At 39.1% G+C, this 17,420-nt stretch overlaps 1 protein-coding gene across 1 annotated transcript in view; it reads left to right on the top strand.

Annotated features, from left to right (window-relative positions):
• The window catches only part of CCDC178 (coiled-coil domain containing 178), a 287,835-nt gene that overhangs the window by 247,523 nt on the left and 22,892 nt on the right, over positions 1–17,420 (top strand). The window contains exon 15 of the mRNA XM_034759571.1: positions 4,735–4,869. Within this exon, the coding sequence (XP_034615462.1) occupies positions 4,735–4,869 (135 nt within the window). The remainder of the gene's footprint in view (positions 1–4,734; positions 4,870–17,420) is intronic.

Here is a 17,420-nt window from a genome sequence, read left to right as displayed (position 1 = left end):
TTGATCAGACTATAGTCCCTAGCCTCGTTCTCTGAAACAGTTGAAGTGTTCTGGTTGAAATTTTCCAACAAATTCACCCTGAGCCAGACACCCAGCGTGGAAAATTTCAGATCAAACAGTTAAGGTTGGGCAAAGTTATAAGCAACTGAAAACAGGGTTTTATAATGGGAAGTGTCAGGCAACCTGAATAATACTCTGTCAGGTGTTACTTTATTTAGAGCCTTTGGGATTTGCTGTATTAGTCCTTCTTGGAATATGTTAAGCTTTTGTATAATTCCAATTTGTAGAAATGAAAATTTTAAGCACAGAGGGCCTGATTGTCCCTTCTCTGACACTGGTATAAATCAGGAACTGTACTGAAATCAGTGGAGTTTCATTGATGCAAAATAGATATAAGTAAGAGGAGAATCAGGCCTATGATCACAGCTCCATGTAATGCCAGTACTTAGTCTTTGGCCAGAAGTGGTAACTGAAGCAACCTAAGAAGAATGTTACCCACCACTGAAAGTGCACTTATGGCTTGGAGACCTCTCTGTGTTCCAGTCTGGATTTTTGCAGGTTCTACATTCAGTAGGCATAATGAGCCTTAAACCAGATGAATCTTTCTTAGAGGTCTATGTACTATGCTATATCTGCCCAACAGTGAGGCTTTAGTCTAGCCCCAGGCAGCTAGGATACCATAATAAAAGCTGGTCTGATATCAGCCCTGGGTAAGAAAATTGACAAGGACTGCTCCCTGTCTATCCTTTGGTGCTATGGGTTTGCATAAAGTACTGGCTCTTTTATCCATGCTTTTGGTTCAAAATTTGACCTACCTAAAAATTGTTATAATCTGGTGGGATATGTGCCTCAGAATCTTGGTTCCTCCAATGAGAAATTACAGATAAAGATATTAGGTCTAGTGGTCAATCAGCAATGAATTAAATGAAGTCTGTGGAAGTACACTACTGTAAAAACTAGTCTAGGCAAGAAAAGAATCAGACCTACTGTTTTTGTGGGACCCTCCTCTTTGCTAGGTCAGCAGCAGCAGCAGCTAATTAACAACCCCCTTTTTCTTCCCAGAGCTGTGCTGATATTATTCATGATACTGATATATAAACAAAGAATTAAATAAACAGAGCCATATGCTCCCCTCTGCTGTGAGTCACAGAGGGGAACGACAACAAAAACAGGGTAAAACAGGGCAGTAAAGCTCCCAAACAACAGAATTGGGAGGGCAGCTCCTCCACAGTATACTTCATCTCCCCAGGAGCTTATAGAAGTGCATCCACAGCAAAGCAATATGGTTAAAGTTTCCTGGTTTATGGGTTAAGGGGAGGGAGGAGCCATTCACTGTAGTATTCTCCCCTCCCAGCAAAGTAGAAATCTGTGAAATTTCTTGCAGCATTAACTTCTACTCTGTGCCTGCACCAGCCCCACTATTCCCCTGAGAGGGGTTATTTTGCAGCCAACTGAGCCAATGTCACAGCCTCAGAAGAGTAACATTGCATGGCAGGTACTGCAGGGGGATTAGAGATTCATTTCCCGTGAATCCCCAAGGTTTGGAGGCTGTGCTGCTTGTCCCTTTGGTAGCCCACTCTTTGCTTCAACCCTGCGCCATTAAGGGAGCATTTGTCAGAAATGAGGTGAATATCATGCAGTGTCTGGGTTCTCTATCTGTTCCTACAGGTTTTATCACAAGAAAGGACATACTTGTTTATAACTACACCTCTATCCCGATATAACGTGACACGATATAACACGAATTTAGATATAACGCAGTAAATCAGTGCTCCGGGGGGGGAAGGAGGAGGGCTGCATGCTCTGGCTGATGAAAGCAAGTTAGATATAACACGGTTTCACCTATAACACGGTAAGATTTTTTGGCTCCTGAGGACAGCATTATATCGGGGTAGAGGTGTATTTTAAATTCAGTTTATTTAGGAATGCATAGAAACAAATCATATTTGTCAGATTCACGGGGACACAGTTATAAATTTATTTCCAGATTTCTCAAGGGTTATTACAAGCAATGAAACCTAGCAATTACTTTATTGTTGTCTTTTTACTTTTTACGTTCATAGGTGTGATAAAATAAAACAGCTGTGAAAGAGTTAAAGGCTACCTGTTTGGCACATGAGCCAGTAGAGGATTGAAGGGAAGGTTATGGCCTCCTTCAAGGGAATAAGGGTATGTCTATAATGCAATCAGACTGTGACTGCAAATATAGACATACCTCAGATAGCTTTGATCGTGCTAGCTCAAGTAACAAGTAGTGAAGCCACCGCAGCACAGGCTAGCCACCCAAATAAGTACACAGGGCAGACTTGTACACCCTCTGCTGCCACCCCTTCATTGCTCTCAAAGCTAGCTCAGGTATGTCTATTCTGCTCAGTCTAATTAAAGACAACAGGCAAGTGAATAAAATAAAGGAAGATCATGGAGAGAAGACAGGGTGAGTATAGGCAAGATAGGCCCATGTGCTTGCCTAGCCTAACTGCAATTTGCAAGTTTTCTGTCATTTCTTTAAAACAGGCATTATAAGGCAGCAATTTCCCATGTGCACATTGTACTGAATTATTTGTGATAGATGGCACTCAAAAGTTTTGAAGGTTTCATTTGGCTTGGATAAGGCAAAAATTTGGATGCAAACAAACCTTCTGACATCTTTCTGTCTGGCCCCTTTCACGATCTTGAACCAAATCTTTCTGCCCTCACACAGCCATCATACCCGGACCTTCATTTTCCTTTCCACAAGAACCCATTCTATAACCACATTCCTACACGCAGGTATCAGAACACTGAAAATATTTCATAGTGGCTTGCCTTCCATCTGACACTTTCTCTGTTGGGCTGACGCAGACTGTTTTATTAAAATGTCATGTGTTGTTTCTTCCCTTACCTGCCTCCCTGCTGAAGGCCCAGAAAAGCCTCAAATCTTCTGAGATTTGAAAGCAACAGTTGGAATACCAGAGATTTAATGCCCATAGAGACCTCAAGATAGATTTCAGAAAAAGTATTTAGCATGTTAGGGATCAGAGAGGTAGCAGTGGTACTTAGACAAACTTAGATTGAAAAATATGTTCACATTTGGTTTCAGCTTTTGGCTGTGATTAGGGCTGATTTCTATATTTTCCCAGTTTATTTACCAGTTTTTTATTCCATGTCATTGTAATGCATCTATGCTATTCATATAGACAAATTCAAATAAATAAATTATAAATTCTGACATACTGATATATGTTTTAATATTTTATGTCCCGAATTACTAAAATTCTGAGTACTCACAGCTTCCATAAGCCAATGGGAGTTGTGGAAGTTCAGCATCTCTGAAAACTAGGCCGTTAATTTTGAAAATGCTTATTAATTACTCTGTAGTCCATAATAGTTCCTTTGGCATCACTATAATCTATGTCCTTCTGCAAAAGTGAATTTTTTTCATATTACTCTATGCTGGCTCCTAAGCATATCATGTAAAGGCTTCCTTATTACTGGTCTCATTATTGACCTGTAGCATTGACCTTAATGAATTGTAGCATTTCCAAAGGAATGCTAGAATCTATTTTGCAAATGTGGTTGACAGGCATACTCATAAAGGCCATGTGCTAACAATAGCTATGAAATTGTTATTGAAATAATTAGCATGCTTGAACACAAAATCATGTTTCTAAACAAATTAATTTAGTTGGTTTTAATTTGTGTTTTTCCAGATCAGCCAAAGGCACTAGTCCAGATTCTGGACAAATGGTGGTAGAATTTCAGTTTAAGAAATAAACCAATTATAAGAGCACACTGCTATCTTCAACTACATTTTGATTTGGTAGCTTTTCAATTTTGATTAAAACAGTTTGTGTCTAGACTGAGACCTGCTATGTCAAGTTTTTCTGTTTGAGTTATAAACACTTGAAAATTATGGAAATACAGACACAGTCTTAATTATTGGATGTGAGAATGATGCTGCTATAGTAACTGATACATTGTAAAAATACACTGTTTACATTTCCTGTTGTAATCATTTCAATTAGACTCCCTTCTAATCAGGACAGTTCTATGATCTGTTGTATCTTCTTCATATAAAATCTTATTAAAAAATAGTGTCACTTTTCAACAGCTGCATTTGCTGTAATTTAGTGCAGTTAGATGCTTTCATGTCACATGGTTATAGCTAGGTAGATTAATAGTGAGTTCTATCTGGAAATTTCTTTCCTGTTATTGTTCTCCCTCAGCAGTTGATGGCTAAGTTAATTCTCTTTAGTTTTGTCATGCTCTAAAGCACACATTGCCAAGCTTTGATAAGCTTTACAAGGGGAAAAAAGCCCTGATGTCCATCAAAGTCTTAAACTTGCATTTTAAACTTTGCCCTGACCTGATGTGCCATTCAAAAAGCTTCAAAAGATTATTTTTTTAAGAAAGGTTCAATATGTCCTGAGGCTATCGGTTTTGAGTTAAACTGGGTGAAGTAGAAATATTTTACTCATCAGCTTTGCAGTCACAGAGTTTGCCTCAGCTAGAACAAAACTGCTGAGGCATTTAGAGAAAATTAACCCCCCATCCTGGCAGCCAGATGTGACTGGTTTCTGATGAATGCACATGAGTGGGCTGAAAAATCAAGAGACTGTGAAATTCCTGTCAGGTCCGTACAGTGCAGAATGGGCTATTGACTGCTTTCTATATTTCCCTCCATCATTCTTCTTGAACACTGCCATTAATTTCCTCTCCTGCTCTGACTTTTTTCCCCCTTCTTCCTCCCTTTAGCTCTCTGTGCTGCAAAGCAGGATGCACAGGGCATTGGTGGAGTACTTCAGACAGCGAGGCCTCTATAGCCAGGCTGGGCTGGCGAAGTTCCAGGCAGCCTCTCATGAGAATGCTCAGAAAATATTAGCTGTGCAGGTAGGTGATTGCAGAGAAGTAGGAAAGATCATTCTGATCTAGATTGAAAAGCAAATGATGGGTAGTGTGATGAAGCATTAAAACCATATCCCATCAGAGTTTTATAAATTTTTAACCTCTTTAATAAACTGGAATTGCATGAAGGATGAATTCAGTAAGTTAGCACATATACCATGCATAGTTTAAAAAAAGAGAAAGATTAGATTTATTTCTCACAAACCTTTGAAAAGATTATTATAAATACATTGGATATAAACATTTGAAAAATATAGAGGCATTAGTACTGCTGTTCAGCTGTTTTAGAAAATGTTATTGTGTACTGTTTTGCAGATCTTACGGCCATGGTAAACAATACTGTCATTTTCATTTTATTCATATATAATTTCTTTAGTATGAAACTGCTATTTAGCTGAAGTACCACACCTTCATCATTAGGTTATGTGATCACTTCACCTTTATCCACTAATAAACAACAGGCCGGGGGGAGGGCGGGGCAGAAACGAGGGCACAAGGTTTTAACAATGGTTTCCTCACAGGGATATAATGTTTAATATTTTATGGGTTTTATTTTTCCAGGTATATGTTTACATTTACTGGGAAAAATTACTTTTATGTAATATAGTTTTAAATGTTCTGTTCTTTTTATCTCATGCAGTGGTATGTTGTTAATATTTTTGTAAAGCCACTCCTTTCAGTCTTTTCCCATAGTTAATGACCATAACCAGCGGGCATTTGAGAAATGTTTGTAAAAGACTGGAGTGAAAAATGTCTTCAGTCCTATTTTTTGCAAAATAAATAAAAAAAATTATGTAGCTGCTAGATCTTTAATGCATCATATTCTTATACATTTTAATTTCTATTTTCCGCTAGAGGTTTGCTGTACAGTCCTTAGGATGCCATATTCGCATTAAACTTTAATATTATGCAATTCCATTTCACAATTATTATTAGCATGATTAAGGAAAAAACAAGCTTGAACAAAACTTTTAGAATGACTTTAAATTGCATCATCACTGTGATCCAGTCTCAAAACCTTCATTGAGGATTTTTTTAAACCTATGCCTTTTGTTATATACATCAAATATGTTTCATTGTTGTTGAAGATTCAGAAAATCCAAATCATATTAACAGAAAAACAGGAAAGGAAAAACTAATTGAAAAATAAAAATAGAATGAGATTTTCCACCTTCTAGTGATTTGAAATGCTCCGTTAATTTTTATGGAGTGTTTAGTCAGTATTCTCTTATTTTTGTCAAATGTTATACTAGAATTGTGTGCTTATTAAGACAAATAAGCAGTTAATTATACTTAAAATTTTACATTTAAAATTTGAAAAACTGAAATGCTTCCTTTTGAATCTCACAGTGGCATAGCTATGATGATGAGTCTTGATCTTTTTTGTATTCAACTTCTCTAACTGTGATGAAGAAAAGAGGTGATTAATATGCAGCCTAGAGCTCATGAATAATAACAACAGTTACATAGAAGCCACAGGTGCCAGTCAGTTTCCTCACATATGAATCTTTAAGTTAGTCTAGTCTAACATTATGTAGCATTTTAATGGCGGTGCTATCAACATAACCTGTGATTGAAGTCTTATATCAATAACTAGTCTATATTGTAATGAATGAGCTCTCTGGAAATCCTTTGTTCTTGCATAAAATAAATGATTTCTATCATTCACATTGAGAATAAATTGTCTCTATAAATTCAGTTATCCTGAACAATTGAAGTAGCTAGAAATGGGCCTATACCCATACTTCAGACGCAAACCTCATCAACATTTGGGGAAGTTCAGGTCCAAATTTTGCAGCTCAGAACTATTTTTAAAAACAACATTTTAGTTAGTGTTTCAGAAACACTGGAACAGTGTATTTTCCATGTGCTGATGATACCCATTCTGACATGGATTCTGTTATTCTAATACCCCTTCTATGTTTGTTACTTGAAATGATTCTTTATGGTAGGGCTTGCCTACATGGTGGGATAATGCATTCTGTTGATGTGTGATTTCTAAAGCAGACTAACATGCTGCGCATTAACTGATCCATGTAGACCCTGCTGGTGCGCTTTAACATAGTGCTGTTTGAAACAGTACTACGTTAAGGCACACTAGGGAGCCTTTCGTGCCCACCGGTATACACAGACCAATTAATGGGAAACAATTCGTGCTCTTTTGAAATCACACCCCTGGAGAGCACATTACCACATTATGTCCAGACAAGCCCATAGGAAACATAGAAAATTATAACAGAATAGCTAGTTCAGTTAGGCCATAGAAAACAGTTCTGAGGTATTTAAAAGCGTGTTTCCTGTCAGCAAAATGTAATTGTATTTTGTAATTCTCAGCATATGGATTGTTGCATTTCTGCGTGAACTGATGCCTTCAATTTAGCATTGTTAGTGCCAGATTGTCTCTATCCATTTAGCAAGTAGCTATATAAGCTCGTATACTGGTGTCTGTCACCGTAGTATCTGAGTGCTTCCTAAGTCTAAAAAATGACAATAATGATACCTCTTCTCCTCCTTTTTCACCAGCAAGAGACAGGCTTGGTTTGTTACTTTTGTTATTTAATATTTATATTGTGGTAGTGCCTAGAGGCTGGGGCCCCATTGTGCCAGGCACTGTGCAAATAAAAAGACAGTTACTGGCCAGAAGACTTTACATTCTAATAACTTACATTGGATACAGTAAACAGGATGGAACACAAGATAATAGTGACAGTCATGAACAGTGAAATAGGCAACAGTTACAGCACACAAGGTGCCTAACCATTCTCAAGTGTTTTGTAGGCACCAGGGCTTAGGTGGGTTGTAAGGAGAGATTTAAAGGAGGATAATGTAGTGGCCTTGCAGATTTTTACGGAGAGCTCCTTCCTCAAACACCTGGTGACATATGAGAATGCATGGCAGTGCTTGTTGGAAAATTTGACAAATGGACAATCAAGGGCAGCGTCATTAGCAGAGTAGAGTTGGGAATTGACGTCTTGTAAGTATACATGAGATCACAGGTACAGCGGGGATAGGCCATGGAGTGCCTTAATAGTGAAGATAAGAAGTTTGTATTTGATGTTATGGTGAAGGGGGAGGGGGGTCAGTGGAGCAATGCAAAGAAAACGCGTGACGTGATCAAAGAGATGAACCAAGAAGATTTTTTGCTATAGTGTTTTGAATAGATTTTAAATCGGGCAAGATGAGATTTGTCAAAACCAGAGAGAAGGAAGTTGCAGTAGTCAAGACACATGATAATGAGGGTCTCGAGGAGAATTTTAGCTGTGTGGCTGAAGAATAAAGGCCAGATCTTGCATAAGTTTTACAGGCAGAAGCAGCAACATTTAAACACTGCTTGAATGGAAGGGTCTAGAGAGAGGAACAAGTTGAAGATAATGCCCAGGTTTCAGGCCTGCATGACAGAAACAATGGTGGTGTTTTCCACCGTGACTTCAAAAAGAGGGAGAGGAGAGGATTTGAGGGGAAAGATAAAGAGCTCTGTTTTGGTCAGATTAAGCTCAAGTGGATGGCTGGATGTCAGTGATGAGATGTCAGAAAGACGGATTGAAATTTTAGTTTGGACAGAAGGAGACGGGTAAGAGGTGGAGCGGTAGATCTGAGAGTCATCATGTCACGATTGTTGAAGTCATATACATGAATAAGATAACCCAGAGACAGTGGAGAGGGAGAAGAGCAGGGGCCCAATATGGAGCCCTGTGAGACTCCCCCTGAAAGACGGAGCACTAAAGAGGAAGAGCCTCCAAATGAAACACTGAAGGAGCACTTAAAGAGGTAGGAGGAGAACCAGGAGAGGATTGAGTCACAAAAGCCAAAGGCAGACAAGATTTCAAGAAGAAGAGTGTGATTGACAGTGTCATAAAGGAGCTGAGAAGTCAAGTATGATAAGAATGGAGTGTTATATCTATTTGTTCATGTGCTTATGTCTGAGAAAATAAACATATGAGATTGGGTTGCTATTGTAGGAAATCTTGGGTAAAGACAGAGGCTTTATTCTCAGTTCTGATTGCCGCAAAGTTGTCGATCAGTTGTATTTCATTTGGCAGTGTTCCATAATTCGCATTGTGGACAGGAAACTGCAGAACCCCCCGAAGTGGCCAGAGTCAAAGGCCATCTTCATGACTCCATCGCCGCAGATTACCTGCTGACCTTCCCTGGCCCCCATGGCACCACAGTCCATGCCCAAAACCCCTTTGGGAGGGATCCCACATAATGGAAAAGAAAAGTGCCTAAATTAATTATGACTGGAAAAAATAGGTTTTTATAATTGTCTCACTTAAAATGTATAAGCCAAGAGGCCAAGTCCCACAACGATTTACCAATTGTAGAGCTTACTCTTGGGAATAATCACACTGAAATCAATCGAACTGTTCATGGTAATAAGCAGTATGCCTGGTAATAAGCATGATAGGTGGAGCACAGGCTGCTTGCTCTCTCTGGAGCATTTAGTTCAAGCTGCCCATAAATCCCCATTCCACCTGAGCACCTAGAGTCAGCTGGCCCAGCCCTAAAAGTGACTGCCTTTCAAGTGGCAGAGTTTCATCACAGACTTAAATTATCCTGGGATAGATAGGTCCAAGTTCTCTGCTTTGCCAAGATTATGCTCAATAAAACAGAGGGGGAGTCACCAGGGAGCCAGCTACTGCTCGCTGCTTCTTTGCAAAAACCTAACATAGATTCCAGCGATGTGGGGGTTCCCCCAACATGCAATAGCTGGCTGCAGAGCCAAGGCACTGTCCCACTAGTTGAGCATAACCAGAATACATTGCACTCCATGTAAACCTCCTCCTTGCCTCCTACCTCAGGAGCTGCGAAGAAGATGGTGTACCTGGAAGATAACTGAGCTGGTTCTATACTTGTTGAGCACTCCCAAATAGTTAGGAGGATATGTCCAATGTCTGTTCCCTTTTTGTCACCTAAGCAGCGTAAAAAGAGCAAAGTGGAGCAGAAAATTTGCACCATAACTTGGAATCAGTTTGTACAATGTATCAAACACATTGGATCTTTTCATAACAGACTTTGTATAGTTGTTATTTGTTATTAACTTGTGTGTGGCAGGTATGAGAGATTAGAAAGTATGTGCTAAGTAGAAAAAAGATAAGGGTCGAAGGGTAAAAAAAAGCAACAACACTAGTGGCATCCAAAGCACCAAAAATAATGAGTGTCTCCCATGAAGCCAGAATTTCTGGGATCACCACATGATCAGGTATACACACATAGTTCTTTTCCCACTGGTTATGGGTTACATATTTTCTCTAACATGCTGCTAGAACCAGGAATAAAATGCACATTCAGAAAAGCTTTTGATTTTTATGCTTTTTTCTAAACTAAATGTATATGATCATGGAGGAAATCTACTTTTGTCCCTATATAATATATGGGCACTTTACCCCATTCTTTTTTTCTAAAAGTGAAATATATATGCTATTTTACTTTGTATAGCCCCTTTTATTTCGGCCCTCAAAACTTTTTAAAATGTAGATTCCAATTCTAACATTACCCATGTAGTCACTTTATGTTTTCATGTTTAATTTCTGCCTTTGAAATAGAAGGGATCCATTAAGTGCTCATACTCACAGTGATTATGCTTGGAGTGGAAAACACAATTTAAAAATGTCAAATTTCAGTTGTGATGTTTAAAAAAAGGATTAAGGATTTCACTTTTATAATATAAGAATAAACATGCCTGAATGCAGATTTACAATGGAATACATTGCTGATGCATAAGTCATTGGCTCAAATAATTCATGCTGGCAATTTTGGCCTCTTTACTTATATTTTTGGAGAGAAGAGTACAGGAAACTTACTTCTTGGGCAAGGTTATCATGTCTTCGTACAATCTTCCCACCTCTCTCATGTTAAAAATCTCCCTTCATACTATCTGAGAGCACCCAATGGCAGAATTTGGCAGATCAGAATTTAAGGGGGACCTAACTTAAACAGTGTTTTCCTTTAATTCTGTGGAGCTTTCAGATGTCTTTAATGTCTGAGGGAACAATTTGTGTGGAGCTAAGAGAAAGTTCCATGTGGAAGTCATAGACTAAACTGACTTTTGATCCAAACATAATTGCATGGGAGTTAAAGTTCATAATACAGTAGGAGCTTATGCCAATTTTTCTGAAAATCAAAGCTGTCCAGGTTTGAGGCACATTGGTGTAGTGATATGCAGGAAAATACACTGCTGTTATGTGTGTGTCCTTGTTCTATAGATCACTAGAGGATTTCAGTTTCCAGGACACCTTGCACAAGCACTAAATACATTTTTCAGTCAGTTACAGAATACAAAATATATTTTAAGAAAAGAATTCAGATTAAAAAGGTTAGATGCACACTCACACAGCAGTGTACAAGGTGGGTATTTGCAAAAGGTATTTGTTATATAATTGAAATTTTGTCTAGTGAGTAGTACAGTACTGTTGTGGAGTTTTGATTATTTGGTTCTTCAGTAGCTTGGGTAGTCATCTACTTTAATTGTGACAGTTATGTATGTTTTATGGTAATCTGTTGAATTACCTGAAATAGAAAGTGTTGGCTGAACTTCTGAAGTTCTGTGGTGATGAGTGTATCTATGTTTAGCCCTGTAACTATAACTCAATCCTGACCTTCCTCGGTTTAGACCATCCTTTCTAGATGAAGGTGGGTTTTTTCCAGCTATAGTCCCATTGCCAAAATTGTCTTTATGGCTAAATACTGGGAAAGACGGTATCATTAGTGTCATCTTTGAAACTTTATATTGTTTGACAAATGGTTTCCTCTGATACTCAAACCACAGGGCTGCCACTGAAAGAGTATGTAAAGATTGCGGGCCTGGCTCTCCACTGCTTTTCCCCTTGCATAGTCATTCTCAGTTGTGCAAAGTGGCTATAAAAGTCTACCATCAGTTCTCAGAGTTTGGAGAATTATGATTTGATAGTATTTTACATTCACTTTGCTCAGCTTAAATGACTACATAAGGTGCAAGGCAGAAAAGGATCAGTCCCCTTTTGTTTCACTTGACTCCAATGTTCTTGCACTATTTTGGCTTTTTCCAGTTGCACTAAACTTTATGAATTATCCTGGGGTCTTTTTAAAATCGCTTGGGCAGGATTATCAGATGATGCAATTCAACATAGCCCAGTCACTTCAGTGGAATTATACTAATTTACACCAGAGGACATCTATCCCATTATGCTCTTTGGGCCATATCCTCATCTGGGCAATTTGGCAGAGTTCAGCCAAGGAAAGAAATCCTCCCAAGGTTGCAGAGTGTCAGGAAAGTTGCTGCAGTCATCCTTGTGGCTCCTGCATCCTGTAATGAGGAAATAGTCAGTGGATCTGCATAGTCCGGTATGATCCTGGCATCCTGTTCAACTGTCCTCATGCAGAGTACCCAAATGCAGTTCCTCTTAGGACAGGGCCATCTATAATCATGGACACTGGCGTCAGGGTCTTCCCTCCTATCTTTTGAAAATAATTAATTCATGGTGTGCTTCTTATTTGTCAGATGGTAGTCAGTTTGTTAAGGCCATTTTTTGTTCTCTAACTTATTAACACAGGTGTGTTATGGTGTCCCTCAGGGTTGATGATCTTCAAATGCTTTATGCTCACTCTTTTATTTTTCTTTGTTATGGGTTGAGTTATCACCATTTATACTGATTACACTCAGTTGCAATCTTTTTTGCCTGCTGATTTCACTTTAGCAGTCTTGCTGTTTCTGTCTTGTCTTGGAGACATATGGAGTTAGATGACAGATAACTTTTCTTAAGGGGACATTGCTACACACTTTTTAATTAGTTTTAAACTTTTTCATATTTACTTGTGATTATTTGTAGTAACCATTTAGAAGATTGAAGATAAATTTCACTGGGTACCAATTCTTCCATTATTCATTTGTAAACATTTTTTGTATGTTTAAAGTGGAATTGGGACAAGTAAGATAGCTGTTTTTGTTTCTGCTCATATGGGCTAATGGCTTTTGACTTGAACAGTTTGTCAGATAAGGCAAATGAATGTCCTTGCACCCCACCTGAATGGCCATGCTTCTGCCAATGAGATCCAAATTCTATTTATCTCCATTGGTTCAAGATGGTCCATCACCTCTAGAGCACACTGAACATGATTAAAACTTTCCGTTCCTCCCTGTAATGCTTGCCGTATACTTTTTATTTAGGGGTATTTTCATTTCACCTACCAGGAGGGCCACACTTACTTGGACTTCCAATTAATATGTTCTTCTAATTAAACATATGGAGGTCAATAGGTAGGACGTCACTTCAGAAGTCTAAGACTTTTCCCCTTAAATGCTTATGTAATCTGGATCAGAATTTCTGGCTTTTTTCACAATCTGATCTTAAACTTGGTCCTTTTAAATCAGCATACTGTTGAGTTTTGTGACTAGGTAGATCCAAATGATGACCACGTCAAGTTCTCCCCAGACACTGTGGATTCACTCCTTTCATGTTGGTGACACAGTGGCAAGAGCAGTTGACCCTGGCATGGGTTCTCATAAATACTTGTGTTTGATGATCTGTATGATGGAGGGGACTTCTTTGGGGAGAAAGCAGAGGCTAGTCTCAAAAAACACCTTTGATTTCCTTGACTCTTTGGTCCATTCCTTCACTTCTCATGGCATAGAGCAAAATTCTGATGTCCATACTCAGACAAATCTCCCATTAAAGTATGTGACGTGACATGCATATAGACATGTGTATAGCACTTGGTGTAAATGAGCTGCATTTAGGTTTTGATGCCTTTAGTGCCCCACCCTCGTCAAGCAAAGTATCACTTCCTCTAAAGCACTGACGCCAATCTTGATTCCTCTTAGTAATTGTGCATGGCCTCCAGTGGCTCTGCTACTAATACTGTCTGCATGGGTAATCAACCCAGTATATCCTAAAAGGCAACAATAGAAATATTGCAGGACTTGCTAACTTCTTATAAAGAGAGTTGCTTCAGTCACAATGTGCCCAATCCAAGTGTTTAACCTCCTCCTTTACAGATGCTAGAGTTCTAAGTTCCTCTTTCCACAAGCAGCATAAGCCTCACTTTTTTTTGTAAAGGTTCCTCTAGCCAGCAAGTCATACTCAGCTTGAGAGGCTCTTCTTATTGAAGGTTAGACTAGGAGTCTTCTACTCTGGTTATCTCAGACATATAAGTAATCAATATTATTCAGAATATCCACAATTTTTTCCCAGAATACCTCACAAATTGGCCCACAAGAGAATGTATTCAAGCTCAACGGTATCCAGAAATGATGATGCCAGAAATCCAATACTTCTCTGTAAAAAGTATCATCTAGCCTGTGCATGGTAGTAAAAAGGGGAAACCGTTTTTATTATAGGTACTCCTTGGTAACCAAAAAGAGAGAAGAATTGAGATCCATCCTGTCTCTTAGGTCTGGTCTATACTACCCGCCTGAATCGGCGGGTAGAAATCGACCTCTCGGGGATCGATTTATCGCATCCCGTCGGGACGCGACAATCGATCCCCGAATCGGCGCTCTAACTCCACCAGCGGAGGTGGTAGTAAGCGCCGCCGACAAAAAGCGGCAGAAGTCGATTTTGCCGCCGTCCTCACAACGGGGTAAGTCGGCTGCAATACGTCGAATTCAGCTACGCTATTCACGTAGCTGAATTTGCGTATCTTAAATCGACTCCCCGCTGTAGTGTAGATGTACCCTTAGAGACCTGGCATAGGCACCAATGATACTGCCCATGCAAAAATGCTAAAAACTTTTTCATTGTAGGGAAGTGTCATAGTAACTGTCAGACTAACCCAGTTGAGCTTGGACTAGTACCACACACCAGTGCTACAATTCAAAAAATGCTTTTTCCATTCAAAGTTTAAATGAACAGTAACCAATGCTGCATGACCTTTACCTCAATTAGAAAACTAAGGTCACTACTCAACAAATAATTAATAATAATAATTTCCTTTGTATAGTGCTGGAGTTGAGAGTATGAACTGCTGCAGGATATCAAGGACATTTTCAGAGTAGGAAGAATATTTATCAGGGCTGTGCATACCATGGTAACAAATAAAGAAGGTCAGTTTGCTTCAGACTGATTCAGACCAAGCACTGGTCCTTTGTGTGTGATATTTGCAAACTTGTTGGGCATGACACTTTATACTTCCACAAAGTGGCACAACAGGATCAGAAAATATTAGTAATATAGCAACTGACTCATACTCATATTTTCTATTAGCAAAGAACAATTGGTTCATTTCCCCTAGTACATGCAGGGCACATCCGTGGACCATAAAAAAACAGCGAAGAAACGCACCACACATGGAATGCCAGTAATGAATAGGATTTGGGGGAGCACAAACAATTATTTTATATGCAAAAACAATGTAATTACATGAAAGTAAACATCACATATGGTTGATATATTGGTAAATGGATTTGTTGAACATTGTAATTAATTTGGTATGCATAAAAATATTTGTCATTTAATAATATATTAAATACACACACAAAAACTATGTTAAAAAAACATTATTAGGAAATGCCAGAATTCACGCTGTGCGTGCAACCTTAAACTATCCTCCTTGTGTATATGCATTATGGTACAGTCTTTAATTACATGGTCATATTTTTATTGCATAGGACCCCTGCCTCATTCAGTGTACAGAATGGACACTCTTCACTTAATGAGCAGCTATTCAATATTTTTTTTACCTGTTGTTCAGTGTGTGGCCCCATTTACTGCACATTGTTCAAACCTGCTCCAAAGATAATTATTAATTCCTTCATGGGATTTTCTATGGTTCTCGTCATTACATTATCCATATGCTTCAGAAATATTAATAAATTTATATTCGCAAAACTCTTGTGAGGTGATGGGCTATTTTTATTCCCATTTTACAGATGGGGAGATGGGGAACAGAGAGATTATGGTCAAAAGTATCTACTAATTTTGGGTGCCCACTTTGAGATAACTAGGACCTGATTTTTCAAAATACTTAGCATTAAATAGCACTTTATCTGTTCAAAGCACGGGTCCTATTGACTTCAGTTACAGTTGTGAGTCCTCGGTACTGCTGGAAATCAGATCCCAGTGTTTCTAGTTGGGCAACCAGAAAATGAGGAACACCGAGGTAGTGACCACCTGTGAAAAGTTTGGTTTAAATGACTTGCCTAGTATCACATAGGAACTCTGAGGTGCAGGGAGGGATGGAATCCAATTCTCCAGGCCAATATTCGACAGCTTTAACTATGAGACCATCCTTTCTCTTCCAGCAGTCCCCTGCCTCATTTACTTCACACCTTCCAACTTCTGCAGCAAATGAAGCAGGGGTCCCACAGACAAGTCTCCTTCACTGCATAACTCAGACTGATTCCCAGAGCAAGTCCATTCTGTGCACTGAATGAAGTAGGGATCCTGTGAAAAAGTAGTATGTGATCATGTAATTAAAGATGGTATCATAAAGCATGTGCACAGGGGATTGAACTGAGAGTCCTGGCTCAAGCAGCTGACAACTCTGGAGCCATTAGCTGAGCTGGGAGCCAGGTGCCTCAAAGACTTGAGAGCCCCCAGGGATTCCTGGCTCCAGGGCAGGCAGCTTGGAAGCCCTGAGAGTCCTGGCTTCCAGGTTCCCTGCTGCCCAACTAGGAGACTGGCAGCTTTGGGAAACCAGATCTAGCAAGGGATGCTGAAGAGCCAGGCGAGTTAGCTGGTGGGAAACTAAGCAGGCAAGTTTGAAACCTGTCTGGCAGGGAGGATTCCACTGGAATCTTACCTATGTTCCAGCAGAAGGTCATTCAAATTGACACGTTTCTGCAAAACGTTTTACTTCTGAGTCAACTAACTGTCATTTTCTGATGGAAAAATACTCCATCAAAAAATTTCTGTCCAGTTCTACTTCTTATTCATTCTCTCCTCCAGTGCTAATACCCCTGTGCTTCAGAGTTTAGTTATTTTAACAGACTTACTGGTACATGGAACAACAGAGGGGAAAACATACAATTACAAATACAATTCCCTAAAATAACTTGTATATCCTGTGAAATTTGTAAATTTCTTGCAAGGATGTATCACAGTTTCCCACCAGGACCATTATTTTTTTCACCCATAATCATTCCCCAGTATGGAGCAAAATAGATAAATACTGGGAAAGTCATCATTTTGGCACTATTTTCTTTGGTAAAATAACAGGAAACGTTAGCTTAGATATTTCTGTGAATTCTCCAGTTACGTTAACATACACTCATACAGCCATAAAGCGGTTAATAGCCTCCCAAATAAGGCTCTAGAATAGCTCTAGCTGATGCAAAATGTTGCATTTAGGATGCTTTTGTCCTCTAATGACTATGTATGCATATTTGGGTGTGTATATTTAGAGAAAGGGGCTGAGAATGAGGTATTCAAATCCAAAGGAGGTTTTAGCTAGGATACGGGGTTCAATTTGAGGCTGAATCAGAAGTAGTGTTTGGATTGGATGTGATGGTATTGCAATCTCATGAGCTGCTCTTGTGAGATTTGGGCCCAAAGTGCAGAAGTTGTACAAGATCATTTGGATCACAAGATTTCTATAATCTTGACTAGGTGGAATATAGAGAG

This window comes from Trachemys scripta, chromosome 2, assembly GCF_013100865.1.
Source record: "Trachemys scripta elegans isolate TJP31775 chromosome 2, CAS_Tse_1.0, whole genome shotgun sequence".
In the NCBI taxonomy this organism is placed as follows: Eukaryota; Metazoa; Chordata; order Testudines; family Emydidae; genus Trachemys; species Trachemys scripta.
The sequence above is the reverse complement of the archived record's forward strand: the minus strand, read 5'-3'. Positions and strand labels throughout refer to the sequence as shown.